The 18,106-nt window shown below is 56.8% G+C and overlaps 2 protein-coding genes across 6 annotated transcripts; both read left to right on the forward strand.

The window, feature by feature from the left end:
• Window positions 1-1,419: 1,419 nt before the first annotated feature.
• On the forward strand, window positions 1,420-11,238 carry GMIP (GEM interacting protein). Of its 3 annotated transcripts, XM_061421415.1 has the most exons (22): window positions 1,463-1,576; window positions 1,867-1,993; window positions 2,588-2,672; window positions 3,171-3,246; window positions 3,357-3,414; window positions 3,687-3,812; window positions 3,905-3,969; window positions 4,079-4,186; window positions 4,622-4,702; window positions 4,787-4,957; window positions 5,041-5,178; window positions 5,564-5,751; window positions 6,001-6,107; window positions 6,180-6,269; window positions 6,596-6,673; window positions 6,747-6,901; window positions 7,093-7,281; window positions 7,378-7,515; window positions 7,618-7,814; window positions 8,143-8,530; window positions 10,264-10,330; window positions 10,463-11,238. In XM_061421415.1, exons 4-22 carry the CDS (start codon window positions 3,181-3,183, stop codon window positions 10,834-10,836), a joined length of 2,784 nt encoding a protein of 927 aa, XP_061277399.1. In that variant the 5' UTR covers window positions 1,463-1,576; window positions 1,867-1,993; window positions 2,588-2,672; window positions 3,171-3,180; the 3' UTR covers window positions 10,837-11,238. The 3 variants fall into 3 exon arrangements, with proteins under 3 accessions (XP_061277397.1, XP_061277396.1, XP_061277399.1); XM_061421413.1 differs by lacking the exon at window positions 1,867-1,993 and having other exon boundaries at window positions 1,420-1,576; XM_061421412.1 differs by having other exon boundaries at window positions 1,462-1,576; window positions 1,867-2,670.
• Window positions 11,239-12,107: 869 nt separating this feature from the next.
• On the forward strand, window positions 12,108-17,613 carry LPAR2 (lysophosphatidic acid receptor 2). Of its 3 annotated transcripts, none has more exons than XM_061421425.1 (3): window positions 12,108-12,196; window positions 13,175-13,916; window positions 14,697-17,613. In XM_061421425.1, the coding sequence occupies exons 2-3, from the start codon at window positions 13,175-13,177 to the stop codon at window positions 15,008-15,010; spliced, it is 1,056 nt and encodes a 351-aa protein (XP_061277409.1). In that variant the 5' UTR covers window positions 12,108-12,196; the 3' UTR covers window positions 15,011-17,613. The 3 variants fall into 3 exon arrangements, with proteins under 3 accessions (XP_061277409.1, XP_061277407.1, XP_061277410.1); XM_061421423.1 differs by lacking the exon at window positions 12,108-12,196 and adding an exon at window positions 12,453-12,539; XM_061421426.1 differs by lacking the exon at window positions 12,108-12,196 and adding an exon at window positions 12,453-12,539 and having other exon boundaries at window positions 14,683-14,890.
• The last annotated feature ends 493 nt before the right edge of the window (window positions 17,614-18,106 follow it).

Consider the following 18,106-nt stretch of genomic DNA (forward strand, 5'->3'; position numbering starts at 1 on the left):
AAACCCACTCCAGTATTCTTGTCTGGAAATTCCATGGGCTGAGGAGCCTGGTGCGCTACAGTCCATGAGGTCGCAAAGAGTCAAACACGACTGAGCAACTAACTAGTAGTAAAGAACCTGCCTCCAGTTCCATCCCTGGGTCAGGAAGATCCTCTGGAGGAGGGCTTGGCAACCCACTCCAGTCTTCTTGCCTGGAGGATCCCATGGACAATATGGTCCATAGTCCTTAAGGTCCGATACAACTGAAACGACTTAGCACACACACGTGTTCTGGATTAAAGTCAAAGCAGGATATCCTGCAATTGCCACAAAAGCACTGAAAAACCTGCTTCCATTTCCACTTCTATTCCATCTCATCTTTGTGAAGCAGGGTTTTCTGCAGTGACAGCAACCAGAATGAGATTCCAGAGTAGACTGGACATAAGCAACACAATTCAGATGTCATTGTCTCCCATCAGCCCCAGATGGGACCATCCAGTTGCAGGAAAACAAGCTCGGAGCTCTCACTAATTTGCATTATGATGAGTTGTGTAATTATTTCATTATGTATCACAATGTAATAATGAAATAAAGTGCACAATAAATGTAATGCTCTCCAATCATCCTGAAACCATACCCGTGCTCTGACCCCCTCTATTCACGGGAAAATTGTCTTCCAGAAAACCGGTCCCTGGTGACAAAAAGATTGAGGACTGCTGTGTTCAGTCAGTTCAGTCGCTCAAGTTGTGTCCAACTCTTTGTGACCCCATGGACTGCAGCATGCCAGGCTTTCCTGTCCATCACCAACTCCGGAAGCTTGGTCAAACTCATGTCCATCGAGTTGGTGATGCCATCCAACTATCTCATCTTCTGGCGTCCCCTTCACCTCCCGCCTTCAATCTTTCCCAGCAACAGGGTCTATTCCAATGAATCAGTTCTTCGCATAAGGTGGCCAAAGTATTGGGGTTTCAGCTTCAGCATCAGTCCTTCCAGTGAATATTCAAGACTGATTTCCTTTAGGATGGACTGGTTTGATCTCCTCGCAGTCCAAGGGACTCTCAAGAGTCTTCAACACCACAGTTTAAAAGCGTCAGTTCTTCGGCATTCAGCTTTCGGAGACTTCAGATTCAACCGGAATGGGGCAGAACATCAGACCACCACCAGGGGGCTCCCACTGAGTTCCAAGAGACGGGCAGGGGTGTCACTGGGTCGTAGAACGGGAAAAGTTTGCGACAGGCTCCTCTGGCCACTGTAAAGGGAGTATGCTGGGGTTAGGGGGCCCCATAAAGATCTGGGAAGAGGAAACCCTGGCCAGGATGGAGTTGTTTCGGCCGGTCACTCAGGAGGTCCTGAGTGCACCCCCGGCCGCTCCGGCAGGGGCCGTGGTCCGCGCGTCTTTGCCTGGAGGGTGTGGCCTAGCAGCAGAGGCGTGGTTGGGGGCGGGGCCTTCGCGAGGCGGGGCCGCGCGGAACCCCGGCAGCGGCGGCCGAGGCAGGAAACCGGGGCTTGGCCCCGGCGGCGCCGGCGCGCGATTCCATCCCAGTCCCCGTCCTAGCCGAGCGACCCTAGGGCCGGAGCATGGACTCAACAGAGCCGGGTAGGCGGTCCGGGACTCGTGATCCTCGAGGGGCCTCTCCCGACCGTATCCTACTTCCTAAATCAGTGAGAGTCCCCTCCTGTCCCTCTCTGTCCGGAAAGCTGGGAGAGGAGTTCCTGAATGGGGAGGACGCGGGAATTCTCCACTGTGGGGACTCCCGAGCTGAGAGGGGGTCCGGGACACCAGCCCCTGACCCCCTCCCCCGTAGGAGTTCACCCCGGATGTCTGGGGGAGGGGGCCCAGGAAGGGGAAGTGGCCGCTTCTGCTTCTGATATTTGTGATGGGGGCAGGGTGTCACGACTGCTGATGGAGAGGGCAACGCGGCAGGATCCCCACCCAGCTACTCCATTGCCCAGGGAGGGGAACATGCTGGTCTGCGCCCCCTAGAAGGGGTGCCTGCAGCAGAAACGTGGCGAGGTCCGACTTTGTTTCCGCCAGGCTTTGTGTCTCTGATTTGCATATTGAGTGTCATTTGGTCTTTATGCCTCTCCGGGTTTCAATCTGCCCGTGTGTGTTTCTGCCGCGGGCCCTGTGCTGGTCTGTCCCACGTGTATTTCCATCTGTCTGGCCTGAGGTCCATGTGGCTCCATTGTCAAGCTGTCTCTGTCCCTGGAGATAGTGTGGCTGTATCTAGGACATCTGTTTTGTCACTTTGCTTCTAGGCCCATGCATGTGTGGGTGTCTCTGCTTCTCCAAGCAGCGGTCTCTGTGTTGGGTTGTGCCTGAGTCCGTCTGCCTGTCCTGAGTCGGGCCCCACCCAAGCCCACACTCCCGCCATCCCAGCTCAAACACCCACACCATCCTGCACTCCCCATGGGACCAGAACTCTCTCTCTCTTTCTTTCGTTTCTCTTTCCCTCCACCCTCCCACCCCACCTCCCCTCCCCCATCCCCCCACTCCCGATCCCACCCCCACCCCTGCTCGCCATCCTCACCCTCCAAACGACCTGCCAAGGTGCAGTGGGTGGAGAGAGGCTTCTGTTGCCCCATGTGTGATACTCCCCTCTCCAAGGGTTACCCCCGGCTCCTGAGAGCAGGAAGAGGTACAGTGACATCTTCCGAAGCCTGGACAACCTCGAGATCTCACTGGGGAACGTGTGAGTCTGAGCCTGAGTCACCCCAAATTCTGCCAGGATCCCTAAATCCCTAACCATTTAGATGCCCAAAGCCCCTTTAGGAACCTGCAGCTTCTGGATGCACTTACCTAATAACCCAAGAAGCCTAAGAGAGGGCCTTCAACACATCTGAATATCCCCAAATTCAACCCCCTAAACCCACCAGCAACCCCCAGAGCGATCCTAGGGCCCCAAGTATCCTTGTGATGCTTGTGATCCCTTAAAACATTGGAGAGCTTTATAATGCTACTCTAAACCCCAAAGTTACCCAGGATCCTTCAAATTCTATCTCAAATTTCATTAAAAAAAAAAAAAGCTCACTTACTTCCCTCCCTAAAGTCCCATCCCTCAGGACCCCCAGATATGACAGATGTCACAGAGGTGATATCTAGGACCATCCCCAAACTGCCCTGGGGTCCCTAGCACCCTAGGTGGGACAGACTCGGTGGAGGGTGGCATCCTGACTCCCTGACTTCCCAGGACTCTTGAGATGCTGGCTGGAGACCCTGTGATTTCAGGAGACCCAGAGCCTGACAAGAACCCCACAGCCGCTTTGGTGAGAGATGGAACCCAGGGGACAGGGAGAAGGGGCCTCAGAGGACAGACCGAGGAAAGTGGGGCACTTGCACTGCGTGTTCCTGAATGCTGTCTCCTCCCACCCCTCAGACCAGTGAAACCAGCCGTTGGAGTGGCCCCTCCCCAGAGGATCCTGCACCCCTTACAGGTAGGGGGCTCTGGGCCCAGAAGCATGGGGGCAGAAAGGAGTCCTTCATCACCAACTGCCTGTTCCATGCACCAGGGACATGGCAGTGCACACAGCAGACATGAACCCCTGTCCTCAGGGAGCCCCAGTCTCAGCAGAGAATTCGTGTAAGATAGCAACCTGGATACGTAAAAGCAAGGCAGTGTTTGGAGAAGCCATAGGATGTAGAACAGGGTTCACTGGTCTGGTCTGAGGGCTCAGGGAAGTTTCAGAGGTCTACCCATCTGCCCCAGGGGAGGAACTGGACTTGCGGCTCATCCGAACCAAGGGGGGCGTGGATGCAGCCCTGGAGTACGCCAAGACCTGGAGCCGCTACGTCAAGGATTTGCTGGCCTGGACTGAGAAGAGAGCCAGTTATGGTGAGGGCTCCTTGGGCCCAGACCCAGGCCCTGCGCTCCACCCTGCAGTACTCGCACCCCACCTAACTCAGACCCCTGCTGTCTACCCCCAGAGCTGGAGTTTGCCAAAAACATCATGAAGATTGCTGAGGCTGGCAAGGTGTCAATCCAGCAGCAGGTAGCCCTGAGCAGACACTGGCCCCCAGAGCCCAACCCCTTCAGAATCCCAGCTGGGCCCTCCTAGATCCTCAGCATCCTCTAACACCAGCTGCCTCTCCCCTGCCCAGAGCCAAATGTCATTGCAATATATCTACCTCCTGTTTCTGGAGCACGACCTCAGCCTAGGAAACCTGGCCATGGAGACACTGGCCCAGCAGAAAAGAGACTACTACCAGGTGAGGGGGCCCCTCATGCATCATTTCTCTACAAGCATCCGGGGAGGCATCATTACCATCAGCACCATTTGCTGATGAGGAAGCCGAGACCAGGGATGCTGCGGAACTTGCCCAAGGTTACCCAGCAGAGATTCAAACCAGGCTTCCTGTGTGATTACAAAACTGCTTTTGTTTGTCCGCGGGCCATGGGGCAAGATGCTGAGTGTACTCAGGAAGAGAGCCTTGGCATCCCCAGCTCCAGACCCAAAGGATGGAAGTGACCACCGAGATTCTTTGCGGAGAGGCCACGGGGGTAGGGGAGGGCAGATCTGGGGGAGAAGACCCAGGAGAGGGTGTAGACCTAGAAAAGGGTCCAGAGGGTGAAAGACGTGTGGCCCCGGTGAATGGGATGACCAAGCAACCCAGGCAGCATTCCTCATTCCCCATCCTTCCCAGCCCTTGGCTGCCAAACGGACTGAGATTGAGAAGTGGCGGAAGGAGTTCAAGGAGCAGTGGATGAAAGAGCAGAAGCGGATGGTGAGGCCTAGGGTTGCGGGCTGGGAAAGCGGGTTGGGGGAGGAGATGAAGAAGCCGGAAGACTCGTCCCTCTTCCGCCCCTAGAACGAGGCGGTGCAGGCGCTGCGGCGGGCCCAGCTCCAGTACACGCAGCGCAGCGAGGAGCTGCGGGTGCGTTCCCAGGTATCGCCGGAAGACCTGGCTCTCCAGGCCTCACCAGGCCCCAACAAACAGCAGGAGCGGCGGCGGCGCTCTCGAGAAGAGGCCCAGGCCAAGGTGGGGACGGTGCCCCGCTGCGCTTCGGCGCCCCCAGCCCCACGGATCTCTCCCATACACGCTCCCTGCCTCGGTTTCTCCAGGCACAGGAAGCCGAAGCGCTGTACCAGGCCTGCGTCAGAGAGGCCAATGCGCGGCAACAGGAACTAGAGGCCGCCAAGCAGCGGATCGTGTCACACGTGCGCAAACTGGTGCTGCAGGGGGACGAAGTGCTGAGGCGGGTGAGACCCTAACCCGACGGCTGCCCGCCACGCTCATTAGCACCACTGGGCCTCACCTGCCCCTAGACCGCCTCTGGTGCACCAGGACTCACTCCCTCTCCTGGGACAGCCAGCTCCCGCCCCCAGACCCTGACAGCACTTCCTTCCTCGTTCCCCACTCAAGGGGTCCTCCCCCGAGGTTGACCCACCCGGGTTCTGATCACACCCCTATGCCAGCGGCAGGCTCAATCCCTCAGCCACCTCCCACTGCCCTGCTCGGCCCCCAAGCCTGGACCAGCCTGGATGGAGCTGGTGTCGCTCAGGGTCAGGCCACGCCCCAGGCTCCCAGGCTCCGCCCCTCTCACACGCGGGCTCCGCCCCTCTCACACGCGGGCTCCGCCCACAGGTGACCCTGGGATTGTTCGGGCTTCGAGGGGCTCAGGCAGAGCATGGCCCCCGCGCCTTCGCTGCCCTGGCCGAGTGCTGCGCTCCCTTCGAGCCCGGCCAGCGATACCAAGAGTTCGTGAGGGCCATAGGGCCCCACTCCCCACCGCCCCCGCCACCCGCCTATTCTTTCCAGGAGTTCACGCACAGGTGGGTCCCCAGGAGCAGGGTCAAATAGGAAGCCAGGGAGACGCGGCGGCGCCAGGCATTTGGGTGGAGTTGTCCTAGTCGTGGGAGGGTTGGGAATTTGGGGTTACTGCACTGGGGGCGATGATGCCCATGGCCATAAGGGCTTGCAGACCTAAGTCCTTGAAGTTGGGTCCTAAAAGGGATGCCAGGGGTGATGTCAGTCCCAGGCCAGCTTCCTGATTATCAGAGCCCTCAAACCTCTCCTCTCAGTTCCCCCCTGGACACAAGAAAGAAGCTCTCTGGAGCACCCCCTCCACAGCTGGATGAGAGTGCAGCTGAGCCAGGCCCTTGGGAGGACACAGGCACAGGCTGCCAGGGTGAGTACCGTGGAAGGCGGGCAGGAGTGGTGTGGGGAGAAGGCCACACCTGACTGGCCTGCCCCTCCCTAGGAGCTCCGGGCCCCACTGTGGGCAGCGATGTGGACAGTGTGGGCGGCAGCAGCGAGTCTCGCTCCCAGGACTCTCCCACTTCCAGTCCAGGTGGGACCATCCTCGGCCCCTGGCTCCGACCCTCAATCTCAAACCCTCTCTCTTTGACCTCTGACCTACCCTGCATCCCTGACCTATTTTCTCAACCTCTGACCCATTCTCTTGATCCAACTTGGAACCACCACTACCCTCAGGTTACTGACCTATATTCTTCAGCCCCTAACCCCTGATCTGTCTGACCCCCCTGACCTCTGACCCTTTCCCCAAGGGCATCCGTGGGTGCTTTGGGAAGGCTGAAGACCAGGAAGGTCTCCTTAGCCTTGGAGCTTCCCCCATGACCTCTGTGACCCTCACCCTCTGTAACCTTCTGACTCCAGGCTCTGGCACAAGGCGGCTGGTAAAAGTGTCATCCATAGGCACCGAGTCTTCAGATGACTTTGAGGAGCGAGACCCTGGTGAGGCTGGAAGCAGGTGGAGGTGGGCTGGGGATGGACTAGGCACTTCTGACCCCTGTCTCCCTCCCTGCAGACCTGGGAGATGGGCTGGAGAACGGGCCAGGGACCCCCTTCAAGAAGTGGATACTATCCAACGCGGCCCAGACCCACCGGTTGCGGCGGCTGCGGGGCCCAGCCAAGTGCCGAGAGTGTGAGGCTTTCATGGTCAGCGGGACAGAGTGCGAGGAGGTACGGCCTGGGCTGACGACCTAATGACTTCTGCTGACCCCCAGTGACCTCTCTGACCACAGGCATCTCCGTGACCTGAGATTCCTAAGACCTTCCCATGAGAGGCCTGCCCTGATCTGATGCTCCCCTATGAACCCCCTGAGTATCTCTATGACCTTCTCTCCCCACTGACCCTCATTACCGTCCCTCAGTGCTTTCTGGCCTGCCACAAGCGCTGCCTCGAGACCCTACTGATCCTCTGTGGACATAAGCGGCTACCAGCCCGGACGCCCCTGTTTGGGGTCAGCTTCCTGCAGCTGCCCAGGGACTTCCCGGAGGAGGTGCCTTTTGTGATCACCAGGTGCACGGCCGAGATAGAACAGCGCGCGCTCCACGTGCAGGTGCTGCCTTGACCTTTGACCACCCCCAGTAGTGACCCAGCCCTCTCAATGGCCAGACTGCAAGCCAGGTGTCCACTTCCCACCCCTGCCCTGCAGGGCATTTATCGGGTCAGCGGGTCCAGGGTCCGCGTGGAACGGCTGTGCCAGGCTTTTGAGAATGGCCGAGCATTGGTTGACCTGTCAGGGAACTCACCTCATGATGTCTCGAGTGTTCTCAAGAGATTCCTCCAGGAGGTGGGTGCTCAGTGGCTTGGGACTCATGGGCCAGATGGGCTCAGGCTGAGGACCCTCTGCAGCCCACCCACACCCATATCCCCCCTGCCATTCCACCCCCAGCTCACTGACCCCGTGGTCCCCTTCCACCTCTACGATGCCTTCATCTCTCTGGCTAAGACCCTGCATGCAGACCCTGTGCACGACCCTGGGACCCCCAGCCCCAGCCCTGAGGTTATCCGCTCGCTGAAGACCCTCTTGGTGCAGCTGCCCGACTCTAACTACAGCACCCTGCGGCACCTGGTGGCCCATCTGTTCAGGTGTGCACTGTCCTTGATCTTGACACGTGACTTCTGATCTGAGGCTCAGACTGTTGTGCCCTCCTTAGACATGGGACCACTGACCCCTGACACTGACTTCTGACCTTTGTATGTGTTTTCTGAGCTCTGAAACTTAATACATGACTTCTGACTTTGGATGCTGACCCTTGACCCCCATCTCCAGGCTTGTGGCTACTGGTCGCAAACAATGACCAGGACCTCTTACCCATGACTTGAGCAAGTCGCCACTAGCCTGGTTTGCAGGTCCTACCCAGTGACCAGTAATCAGACACTCAGGGCCCTGATCCTTCTGCTCCTTCTGCTCCAGGGTGGCTGCACAGTTTGAGGACAACAAGATGTCTGCCAACAACCTGGGCATTGTATTTGGGCCGACGCTGTTGCGGCTGCCCGACGGTCCAGGGCCAGCAGGTGCCGGACCTGTCACCTGCCTGCTGGATTCCGCACACCAGGCTCAGCTCGTCGAGTTCCTCATTGTGCACTATGAGCAGATCTTTGGGCCTGACGAGCTCCTCCTGGCCACTGAGCCCCTGCCCCGAGACCCCAGCCCACCCCCTGCGACCCTCCCAGCTAGCCTCCAGCCACCACACTTACAACTTGTCCTGGACCCCCTGCCCTTATCCCTAGCCTCAGACCGGGACCCAGACGCCATGCTCCTTGGTGCCCTGGAGAAGCATCCCGAGGCCACGCTCCCAGAGGTAGGAACCTGCTGGGCCCACAGACATGGGGAGAACCTGCTCTCCATGTAATCCTCCCACTCTCTCTCCTGTCTTCCTTCCTTCCTTCCCCTTTAAAATTGTCTATTTCATTCCCTTCCTCCTTTATTATTGACCCTGCGCTCATCCTGAAAGGAAAAGTAAGGAATGGAGTGGTGGGAAATAATGGGATAACAACAGGGTACAGCCTTGCAGAGATCCTAACATGAATACTATTGATTCCTTCAACAGAATATTTATTGAACACCTACTGTGTGCCAAGCATTGTTCTAGGCATTACATATATATCAGCAAAATACTCAGACTCCACCCTCTTGGTTGCCTCCCTTCTAGTGAGGAAAAAACCAACAATAAACAAGATATATGATACAAAGTTATACAAAGGTATATAGGATGTTACAAGGTGATGAGTACTCTAAAGGAAAGAAAGGGTTGGGTAAAGTAAGAGACGTCAAGGGCACCAAGGTGAGAGGTAATGGGCAGTTTGTAACGGTAAATAGGAGGCTGTGGGTGCGTCCCATGAAGAAGATGAGTCCGCTCAAAGACTAGAAGGATGTGAGGGGGAAGTAAGCCAGGTGGAGACCAGGGAAAGGGTGTTCCAGGCAAAGGGAACAGCCAGTACAACAGCCCTGAGGTGGGACCATGCCTGCTGTGTTCAGGACACAGCCCTATGCTGTAATGAATGAGTGAGGGGAAGGTGGTAGGAAGTGAGGCCAAAGAGGGGTGTGCAAGCCTCCATTGACTGCATACCTACAGTGCAGGTGAGTTTGCATAGTAAGTGCCCTAAGAGGTACCTACTGTTAGTGAAAACCATATATAGATGGGACTCTTAGGGGAGGCTTCCTGTCCCTCAGGTCCTGATATACTCACCATTCCTGAGAGCTTGGATCTCCCCTGTAGCACCCCAGAGCCGGAAAAGGGGCTGTGAGTGAGGTGTGGGACTCAGAACTTCAGAAAGTGCTCAGGACCGAGAGAGAGCATTCCAACTGCTATTAGCATTTAGCGAAAGGATAAACTAAAAGGTACACAGATAAGCTAAAAAAGCAGGCCTAAAATTGCAGAAAGTATAGCAGGATGGAGATCAGTAGTTCACCCCTTCCTAACGGAGAGATGGCTGTCACTTTCCAGGCTGGTCCTCTGCTGCCTGTAATGCAGGAGACCTGGGTTCGATCCCTGGGTCGGGAATATCCCCTGGAGCAGGGAATGGCAACCCACTCCGGTATTCTTGCCTGGAGAATCCTGTGGCCAGAGGAGCCCAGTGGGCTATAGTTCATGGGGTCGCAAAGAGTCAGACACAACTGAGTGACTAACAACCAACAACCTCTGCTGAACAAAGACATTCCCACTTTACAGAGCCCACAGTTGAGATTAATGACACCTCTTCTCAGGAGGGCAAGCAGTACATTCTTGAGGGCATCATCTCTCCCCAAATAACAAAACTGAAACGAGGAGCTTTGGCATGTTCAGGAGTCTCCAAGAACTGGGATTTTATTGCTGGTTCTAGAGTCTCCAGTGTTCTTGCCTGGAGAATCCCAGGGACGGTGGGGCCTGGTGGGCTGCCGTCTACGAGGTCGCACAGAGTCGGACACAACTGAAGCGACTTAGCAGCAGCAGCAGCAGAGTCTCCAAGAACTGCGATTTTATTGCTGGTTCAAGAATCTCCAAGAACTGGGATTTTATTGCTGGAGGTCTCATTCCTGGGTTTCTTCTTACAGATTTCAACTCTGCAGAGTGAGCAGGAAGAGGAAATAACCGAAGACATCAAAAATGAGGGAGGGGAAGGTGAGTGTGTTGGAGGTTAGCCCAGGGTTCTGGGGTTGCTCCTGCCCTGGGGTTGCTGGACTTTGTGATGACAATGGAGGGTGGTATCCAGAGGACTTTGGGGTGCTTAGCATTGACCACCCTATCCCACAGTGTCCAGCCAAGGGCCTGAGGACTCACCCCTGGGGACACAGCCTCGTGGCCACTTCAGCCGCCAGCCAGTGAAGTATCCCCGGGGAGGTGTGCGGCCTGTCACCCACCAGCTGTCTGGCTTGGCCCTGGTGGCTTCCAAATTGTCCGAGGAGACCTCCGTCACATCAGTGCCCCAAGGGAGCTTGCAGAGGCGAGGACCCAGCCCTGCCGCTACCATCCGTGAGGACAGCCCTCTGCGCCGCACCCCTCTGCCCAAGCATTTTGAGATCACCCAGGAGACAGCCAGGCTACTCTCCAAGCTGCACAGCGAGTCTGTGCCCACGGCCACCTGCTGCCCAGACCCCCAAACTGAGGAGGCTGAGGATCGCCTCTGACTATTCCAGCACTCTGATCAAGAAGGCCAGGACTGAGAAGATGGGCCCAACTTCCCAGGAGTTAAATGTTGGGGTGTCTGGAGAATTCCTCTGAGGAAAGACTACATGGCCTAGTGGAGAACTAAAACTCTTTTGGCGGTACCAGCTTACCCTCTACAAGACACAGGTCAATGTCAAGTATCAGGGCCACTCAGGTTCAGAGGTTACTCAGGGTCAATATAGGTCATGGGATCCTTGAGACAGGGGTGCTTTTTGCTACTTTGGTTGTGGCCACTCCCCCATCTCTGTCTGCCTCCTTAGCTGATCCCAAGTGACCAGATCTTGGAGGGTGTGGCAACCCAGACTCAGCATCCTGGTGGTGCCTGGGGTCTGGTGGCCTCTGAATAAACTGTGTCTTTTATATCCTTGAGTGTCTTTCTTTGCTGGGGGAGGGTGACACAGGAGAGGTCGGTAAGGCAGCAGTCTTCCGCTTCATTTTCACCGACTACAGAAGCCAAAGCCCTCTTATTTTCACCTCAGAACACCGCCGAGCACGTACAGGCGGTAGAGGCTGGGCCTGGACACCTGGCTGAGTCACACGGGCCGGCCCTCCCAGAGCTCCGCGTGCGATCCAGTCCTGCGAAATCAAACAAAGTGCAGATAACCGAGACAATAGGGCTGTGTGCTCTGGGACGTGGGAGTCCAGGGCTGCCACGGGCGTGGGCCGGGCAGGGAACAGCGCTGAGGAGGGAGGCATTCCGAGAAACCTGAGTGCGACAGGACAGTCAGCTGGGGCCAGGCGAGCGGTAGCTCTGGGCCGGCGAAGCCAAGGAGGGGCTGGGGTCCGGGCGAGGGGAGCGGGGTCGGATCAGGGCGTGGCTTGGAACTCGGCGACGGATTGGACGCGAGGGAGCGGGCGGGGGAGGGTCGGCGCGGGGACGAGGACCAAGCGACCACCCGGACGCGGCCCCGGGCGGCGCCAGGTCACGGCGGGAACTCTCGGCCAGCCCCGCGAAGGCCCACAATTGCAGGCGCGAGAGGTGTGCGGGGACAGGAGGCGGGGGTCCCGCGCCGGAAGTGGAGGGGGCGGCCGAGGGGCTGCGAGACGGAGAGGAAACGGGGAGCTGCGGTTCCGGACGCCCCTGTCCCCGCCGCGGCCGCGGAAGCAAGGCTCCTCCAGGTGGCGGGGACGGGGCGGGGCTCGCCCAGGTGGTGGCGGCGGGACGCCGCGACGGGGGCGTGGCGGCGGGACCCCGCCTCCCGCCCTTCCCCGGCCGCTCCGGCCCGGCGCTGCCAGACGCTCTTCTGCTCCCGCTCTGGTCGCCCGGCCATGGGTCTCGGGCGCAGGGCCGCCCAGTCTGCGGCGTGACGGGCGGCTCAGGTGAGGCCGGCATCGACTGGGGGTTGGGTGCGCGCGGGCTCCGGGGAGGGCGCGGCACGTGCCCGCGGGGCCCAGGCGCCTCACCCTCTTCTTCCTCCTTCTCCTCCCCCAGCCTGGGTCCCACCCCCACCCCCCCTAGGCCAGGCCTGCCACCGCCTTCCTGACAGCCCCTTTTGTCCCAGAGGCCGCCAGCGTCTTCACTCCCACCCGGAGCGGCCCGACGCACCGCCTGCTTCGGGAGCACTCGCGCGCAAAGCAAAGCCCGCCGCCCAACTCATGGAGCTGCCTCACTGTCCAATCTGATTGCCCAGGTCACCACACCCCTGCACCGACCTCCTGCCAGGTCCGAGCAGTGGCCCCACCCTGCGAACACGCCCGCTGGTTTCTGCTCCCTGCACTGACCCCAACACCAAACTGACCCTCCCTTGTCTGCTTTCACGGCTCACACCCCTTTGTCCTGCCCTCATCTACGCCCCCCACCACCACCCAACACAAGTTGGTTACAGATTGGCCCCGGGTGGGCAAATGAATTTTGTTTTGCTTTTTTCAGTTAAAAACAAAGCTGCCCAGTCATTTGATTCAGGGGCTATCTTTACAAGAAGCTTATTTGTAATTAAGCAACAGCCGCCCACCCCCCAACTCATGGAGCATCCTTTCCAGGTCAGCCCTGTCCACTTTGCCACTTTGCCATGAGGCATCTTCCCAGGTGGTCAGACATCTAGTAAAGAATCCGCCTGCAATGCGGGAGACCTGGGTTCCATCCCTGGGTTGGGAAGATCCCCTGCAGAAGGGAAAGGCTACCCACTCCAGTATTCTGGCCTGGAGAGTTCCGTGGACTATACGTGGACTTTCGCTTTCACTTTCATCTGAGTTTGAGACGCTTGCCCTTCCTGTCTTAACCCTCCCTCTGGCTGCTGCTCCCCTCTGTGTCCTTCCACCAAGGACTGCCTGTACTGACTTCCCCTTCTCTGCCCCCAGATGGTCACCATGGGCCAGTGCTACTACAATGAGACCATCGGCTTCTTCTACAACAACAGTGGCAAGGAGCTCAGCTCCCACTGGCGGCCCAAAGATCTGGTCGTGGTGGCGCTGGGCCTGACTGTCAGCGTGCTGGTGCTTCTGACCAACCTGCTGGTCATCGCAGCCATCGCCTCCAATCGCCGCTTCCACCAACCCATTTACTACCTGCTCGGCAACCTGGCCGCAGCTGACCTCTTTGCCGGTGTGGCCTACCTCTTCCTCATGTTCCACACAGGCCCGCGCACAGCCCGGCTGTCGCTCCAGGGCTGGTTCGTGCGGCAGGGCCTGTTGGACACGAGCCTGACGGCCTCCGTGGCCACACTTCTGGCCATTGCCGTGGAGCGGCACCGCAGTGTGATGGCCGTCCAGCTGCACAGCCGCCTGCCCCCAGGCCGGGTCATCATGCTGATTGTGGGCGTGTGGGTGGCCGCGCTGGGGCTGGGGCTGCTGCCCGCCCACTCCTGGCACTGCCTCTGTGCCCTGGACCGCTGCTCTCGCATGGCCCCCCTGCTCAGCCGCTCCTACCTCGCCGTCTGGGCGCTGTCCAGTCTGCTCGTCTTCCTGCTCATGGTGGCTGTCTACACCCGCATCTTCTTCTATGTGAGGCGGCGAGTGCAGCGCATGGCCGAGCATGTCAGCTGCCACCCCCGCTACCGTGAAACAACGCTGAACCTGGTCAAAACTGTTGTCATCATCCTAGGTGAGTGGTACCCTGCTTCCCAACTGCCAATCTGATCGAGCGTGATGGGAGGGGACGATTTGAGTGGGGAATGTTCTTCAAGGAAGTGATAGCTGAGATGAGGCCAGGGAAGAGTTCCAAGCAGAGGGAACAGAAAGTGAGTGCTGCAACAGGACCAGCCCAAAGACAGAAGAAGGCCCCGTGAGGAGAGGTCAGCACAGCCTTAAAGGGTACAGACAGGAGTCATAGCTTGTTCTGAGTTCCATGGGAACTTAAGGGTTCTTAGCCAGGAGTAATGGGGTCAGTTCAGCTGTTAAATGTAGAATGAATGGTCTGGGTTGAAGACACATACCACCCCCAAGAAACAGAGCATATCTTCCCAATCATTCCTTTTCCCCCACCAGCTAACTGGCCAGTCCCACGGTGACCTCCTTCCCACTAAAGAATCTTCAGTGTCCAGGGTCCTGTCCACTGTGTGCATGCGTGCTCAGTCATGTCTGACTCTTTTCAACCCCATGGACTGTAGCCCGACAGGCTCCACTGTCCATGGGAGTTTCCAGGCAAGAGTACTGTAGTTGCCATTTCCTACTCCACCTGTCCATCATGTCCCAGTTAGGAAAGGCAGACAAATCGGAGAAAGGTTCCCCTTCTTAGCCACTCTGCCCATCATGCTGCAAAGGCAGCAAGACAGGAAGCATTTCCTTGTAAACCGCTCAGCTGTCGCCCAAGATCTAGAGATTTCCCCCCAGCTTTGAGCGGTTGCAACAGCTGGCCCTGCTCATGTCAGGCTCTATCCCACAGGGGCATTTGTGGTCTGCTGGACTCCGGGCCAGGTGGTGCTGCTCCTGGATGGTCTGGGCTGCAAGTCCTGCAACGTCCTGGCAGTGGAGAAGTATTTCCTACTCTTAGCCGAGGCCAACTCGCTGGTCAACGCCGTGGTGTACTCCTGCCGTGATGCTGAGATGCGCCGCACTTTTCGCCGTCTCCTCTGCTGTCGTTGCCTCCGCCCATCTACCCACGAGTCTGTTCGCTACACAGCCTCCACTCCCACAGGCACTGGCATTCGCATCATGCTTCCTGAGAATGGCCATTCCCTGATGGACTCTACCCTTTAGCTAACCTTGGATTTCAGCAGGGTACAGCAAATGCCACATCACTACCCTGGGCCACTGTGGATGCACCTGCGGGCCAGACTGAAAGGCAGACCATCAGTCTGACATGGCATGAACCACTGCCAGCCCTACCCAGGCACACAGCTGTGCCTGTCTCTGAGCCTGCGGGTTAGGGTCATCTATGCAACTGGGAGAGAGTTGAATGGGGTGCAAGAATTGGGCTCTGAAGTCATCTCAGGTTGGGGGGCTTTTTAACAGACACTTTTCTATTTTTTTTCTGCACATGCCTGGTAACCCCTGTGGACTGCTTTCTTGTCTGTGGTGGTGTAGACGATAAATGTGAGAGAGACGAGGACTCTCGGGCCATGCAGCCCGGGGAAGCAGGGTGACGAGGACGGACTATGGGAGCCCCGTCTGCCTGAGGCTGACTGTTTAGGGGCACAGACGGGAGTGCCAAGTGTGAGCTGGGAAAGGTCTGTGACCCCTTGCAGCCTCCAGGGGTCTTGCCTGTCCCATGAGAACTGAGGCGGTCTACAAGGAGGGCATGATTTAAGGAGTAAACTTTTCTACTCTGAGATCTCCAAAGCCTCTTCTGTTGTCAGCTTGGTCTGTCTGTCCCTGTGTCCCAGAATTGTCCACCTTGGCTCAGACTGAGCTGGAATCCTTCAACATGGCATCTCCTCGGCCCTGTTCTCATTCCCCCTTGGTCTCTTTCCTTTTGTCCTCTGTCTCCTCCACCTGTTCCCCTGCCTCCATCTTGCCACCTGCCTGTCTCCATCCTCTGGAGCCCAGAGTGGTTCCTGGCCTGTGTAAGCCTGCTGCTTGCCCTTTGGTCTGAGTCCAAGTTGTTAATAGTCAGATGTGTCTATCCCATTGCGCACTCTATCACCTACCTATAATAGATGGGCTAGGGGTTGTGGGGTCCATGGACCAGCATGCACGATTTTAAAGTTGCCATTTCTCAAGCTCCTCTGCTGTGCCTGGCACACAGATATGTACTTTACTCTTTGCGACCCCATGGACTGCAACACGTTAAGACTTCCCTGTCCGTCACCAACTTCCAGAGCTTGCTCAACTCATGTCCACTGAGTCAGTGATGCCATCCAACCATTTCATCCTCTGTCCCCTCTTCTCCTCCTGCCCTCTGTTTCCCAGCATCAGGGTACTTTATGTACATTATTTAATTACCATCTGCTTCTTGTGGCAAAGGTATTATACATATTTTTCATATGGGGACAGTGGCCCAAAAAGATTGAGATTTGGCCCATGGTCACATAGCTTCAGAAGGACACAGAGGGGGCTAGAGAGGCCCCTGTAGAAAGGGCTTCAGTTTTCCATAAAGTCTGGAATTGGTCACAAGCTCAGCCCGGCTTTGCCCACTTCCCTCTATGGTCTCAGATGTGCCAGGCCCATGATGAACCCCCTCTCAGATGCTCATAGAAGCAATCTGCTAGGCACAGAGTGAACCAGAATCTGGATTCTCTGCTTCCATACCTACCCAGAATTTGAACCCAGGCCTCCCATCAGAGACCAAATTCTTAAACTACTAAAGCATGCATTGCCAAAGAACCAAAAACATGTAGGTCTTTCTACATGGAATGGGGCTGGGTTTCCCTTTGGGAAACTCTCCCGGCCCCACAACAGCTCTGTGAGGAGGCAAGAATAAACTGGGGTGCTAGGTATCCCGGGGTCCAAGGTGGGCAGTGTGGTTCCTTGAGCCTGGGCCCTGAATTGCCAGAAGTGATGACCTTGGCCAGCGCCTTCTACCACACAGATGAGTACGCAGTCCTTGTCTCCATGGAGCTCCATGCCTGTTGGACAGGAGTATTTGTTCCAGATGCAGAGGCAGTCGATCAATTCCTGTGGGTTGGGAACCACCCCCAGTGGTCTCCAAAGGTAGTTCTGTTTCATGTGCTCTGAGCGGGCTGCTGTTGCATCAGCATCTTCCAGGTTCTAACCCACACAATTCTGGTCTCCTTTGGGATCTTGTGCCGTCAGTTTTTCCCTCCCCTGTAGGTTCTCTCCTGTCTACCAGGTGACCAGGTTTTTTTTGTCTCAGATGGTACTCATAGCTTTCAACCCCCTCCCCCCACCACTATTCTCTGAAGGACACCAAAGTTACCGACCACTTTTCAGGTCTTTCGTGTGGTCACTGACGACTCTAGTCACTGACATTTCCATGGTCCCCACGTGTTCTAGTACTTCTGTTAACTTCTGTTTCACACCTAATGTGAAAACCATGTAGTGGTTTTCACATTAGATGGTGTTTGCATTTCCTCTCCAACAGTAGTGGGAAGAAGATTCTGAAATGTTCCCCGGAAGTTGAAGTTCCTTTCTGAGCCTGTGTCAGAAATCTGTCCCCAAAGCAAACAGGCTCTAGGAGGTCCCATGACTTTGGAGACGTGATTTATGTCCAATAATAAATCCTTTTCTCTCACACAAGAATCCTCCGATGGTGGGAGTCCTAACAGCTAGAAACAAAGGCCTGTGAAGATTCACTCTGATTTGGGGATGCATCACAGGGTAGGTCCTCAGAAAGCATCCTTCCCGTGCTAGCGGAATGCTGTAGAGCAAAAGAATGAATAAACAAGCAAGGTCACTCTTAAGCTGAATCTTGAAAGGTGAATTGGTTTGTGCAACTGAGAAAATCACTCAGTTTTAACCTCCCAGCCACCATCACCACATATTCCTGTGCCACCCATGGAACACTAGAGCTGCAGCAGCGGGAGCCAGGAGGCTAGAAGCCCCAGTGACCTACCTGATGGGACCTAGGCTGAGGGACGCACTAGCTCACTGAGCAGGGGTCTGGGGCTCAGGATTTCTGGAGATTGTGTGTGGGGGGGTGGGGGCAGGCGGGGGGCGGGGGCGGGTGTTGATGCCGTTCTGAAAGGCAAGGGAAGGTTTGAAAACAGAGGGTGGCTTGAAGGAAGAGTGGAGTGTCTGAGAAGTTAGGATCTGAGATGTATAGGTTCCTGAGGGATGCTCTGAGACATGGGAGCCTATGAAAAGGGGAGAGGGGTGGGCTCTGGCTCTGAGCAGGAGCGGTCGCTCTGAGAAAATGCGGAAGGCAGAGATGTGAGAGGTGGGAGTCTCGAAGCA

This window comes from Bos javanicus, chromosome 7 (assembly GCF_032452875.1).
Source record: "Bos javanicus breed banteng chromosome 7, ARS-OSU_banteng_1.0, whole genome shotgun sequence".
NCBI classification, from domain to species: Eukaryota; Metazoa; Chordata; class Mammalia; order Artiodactyla; family Bovidae; genus Bos; species Bos javanicus.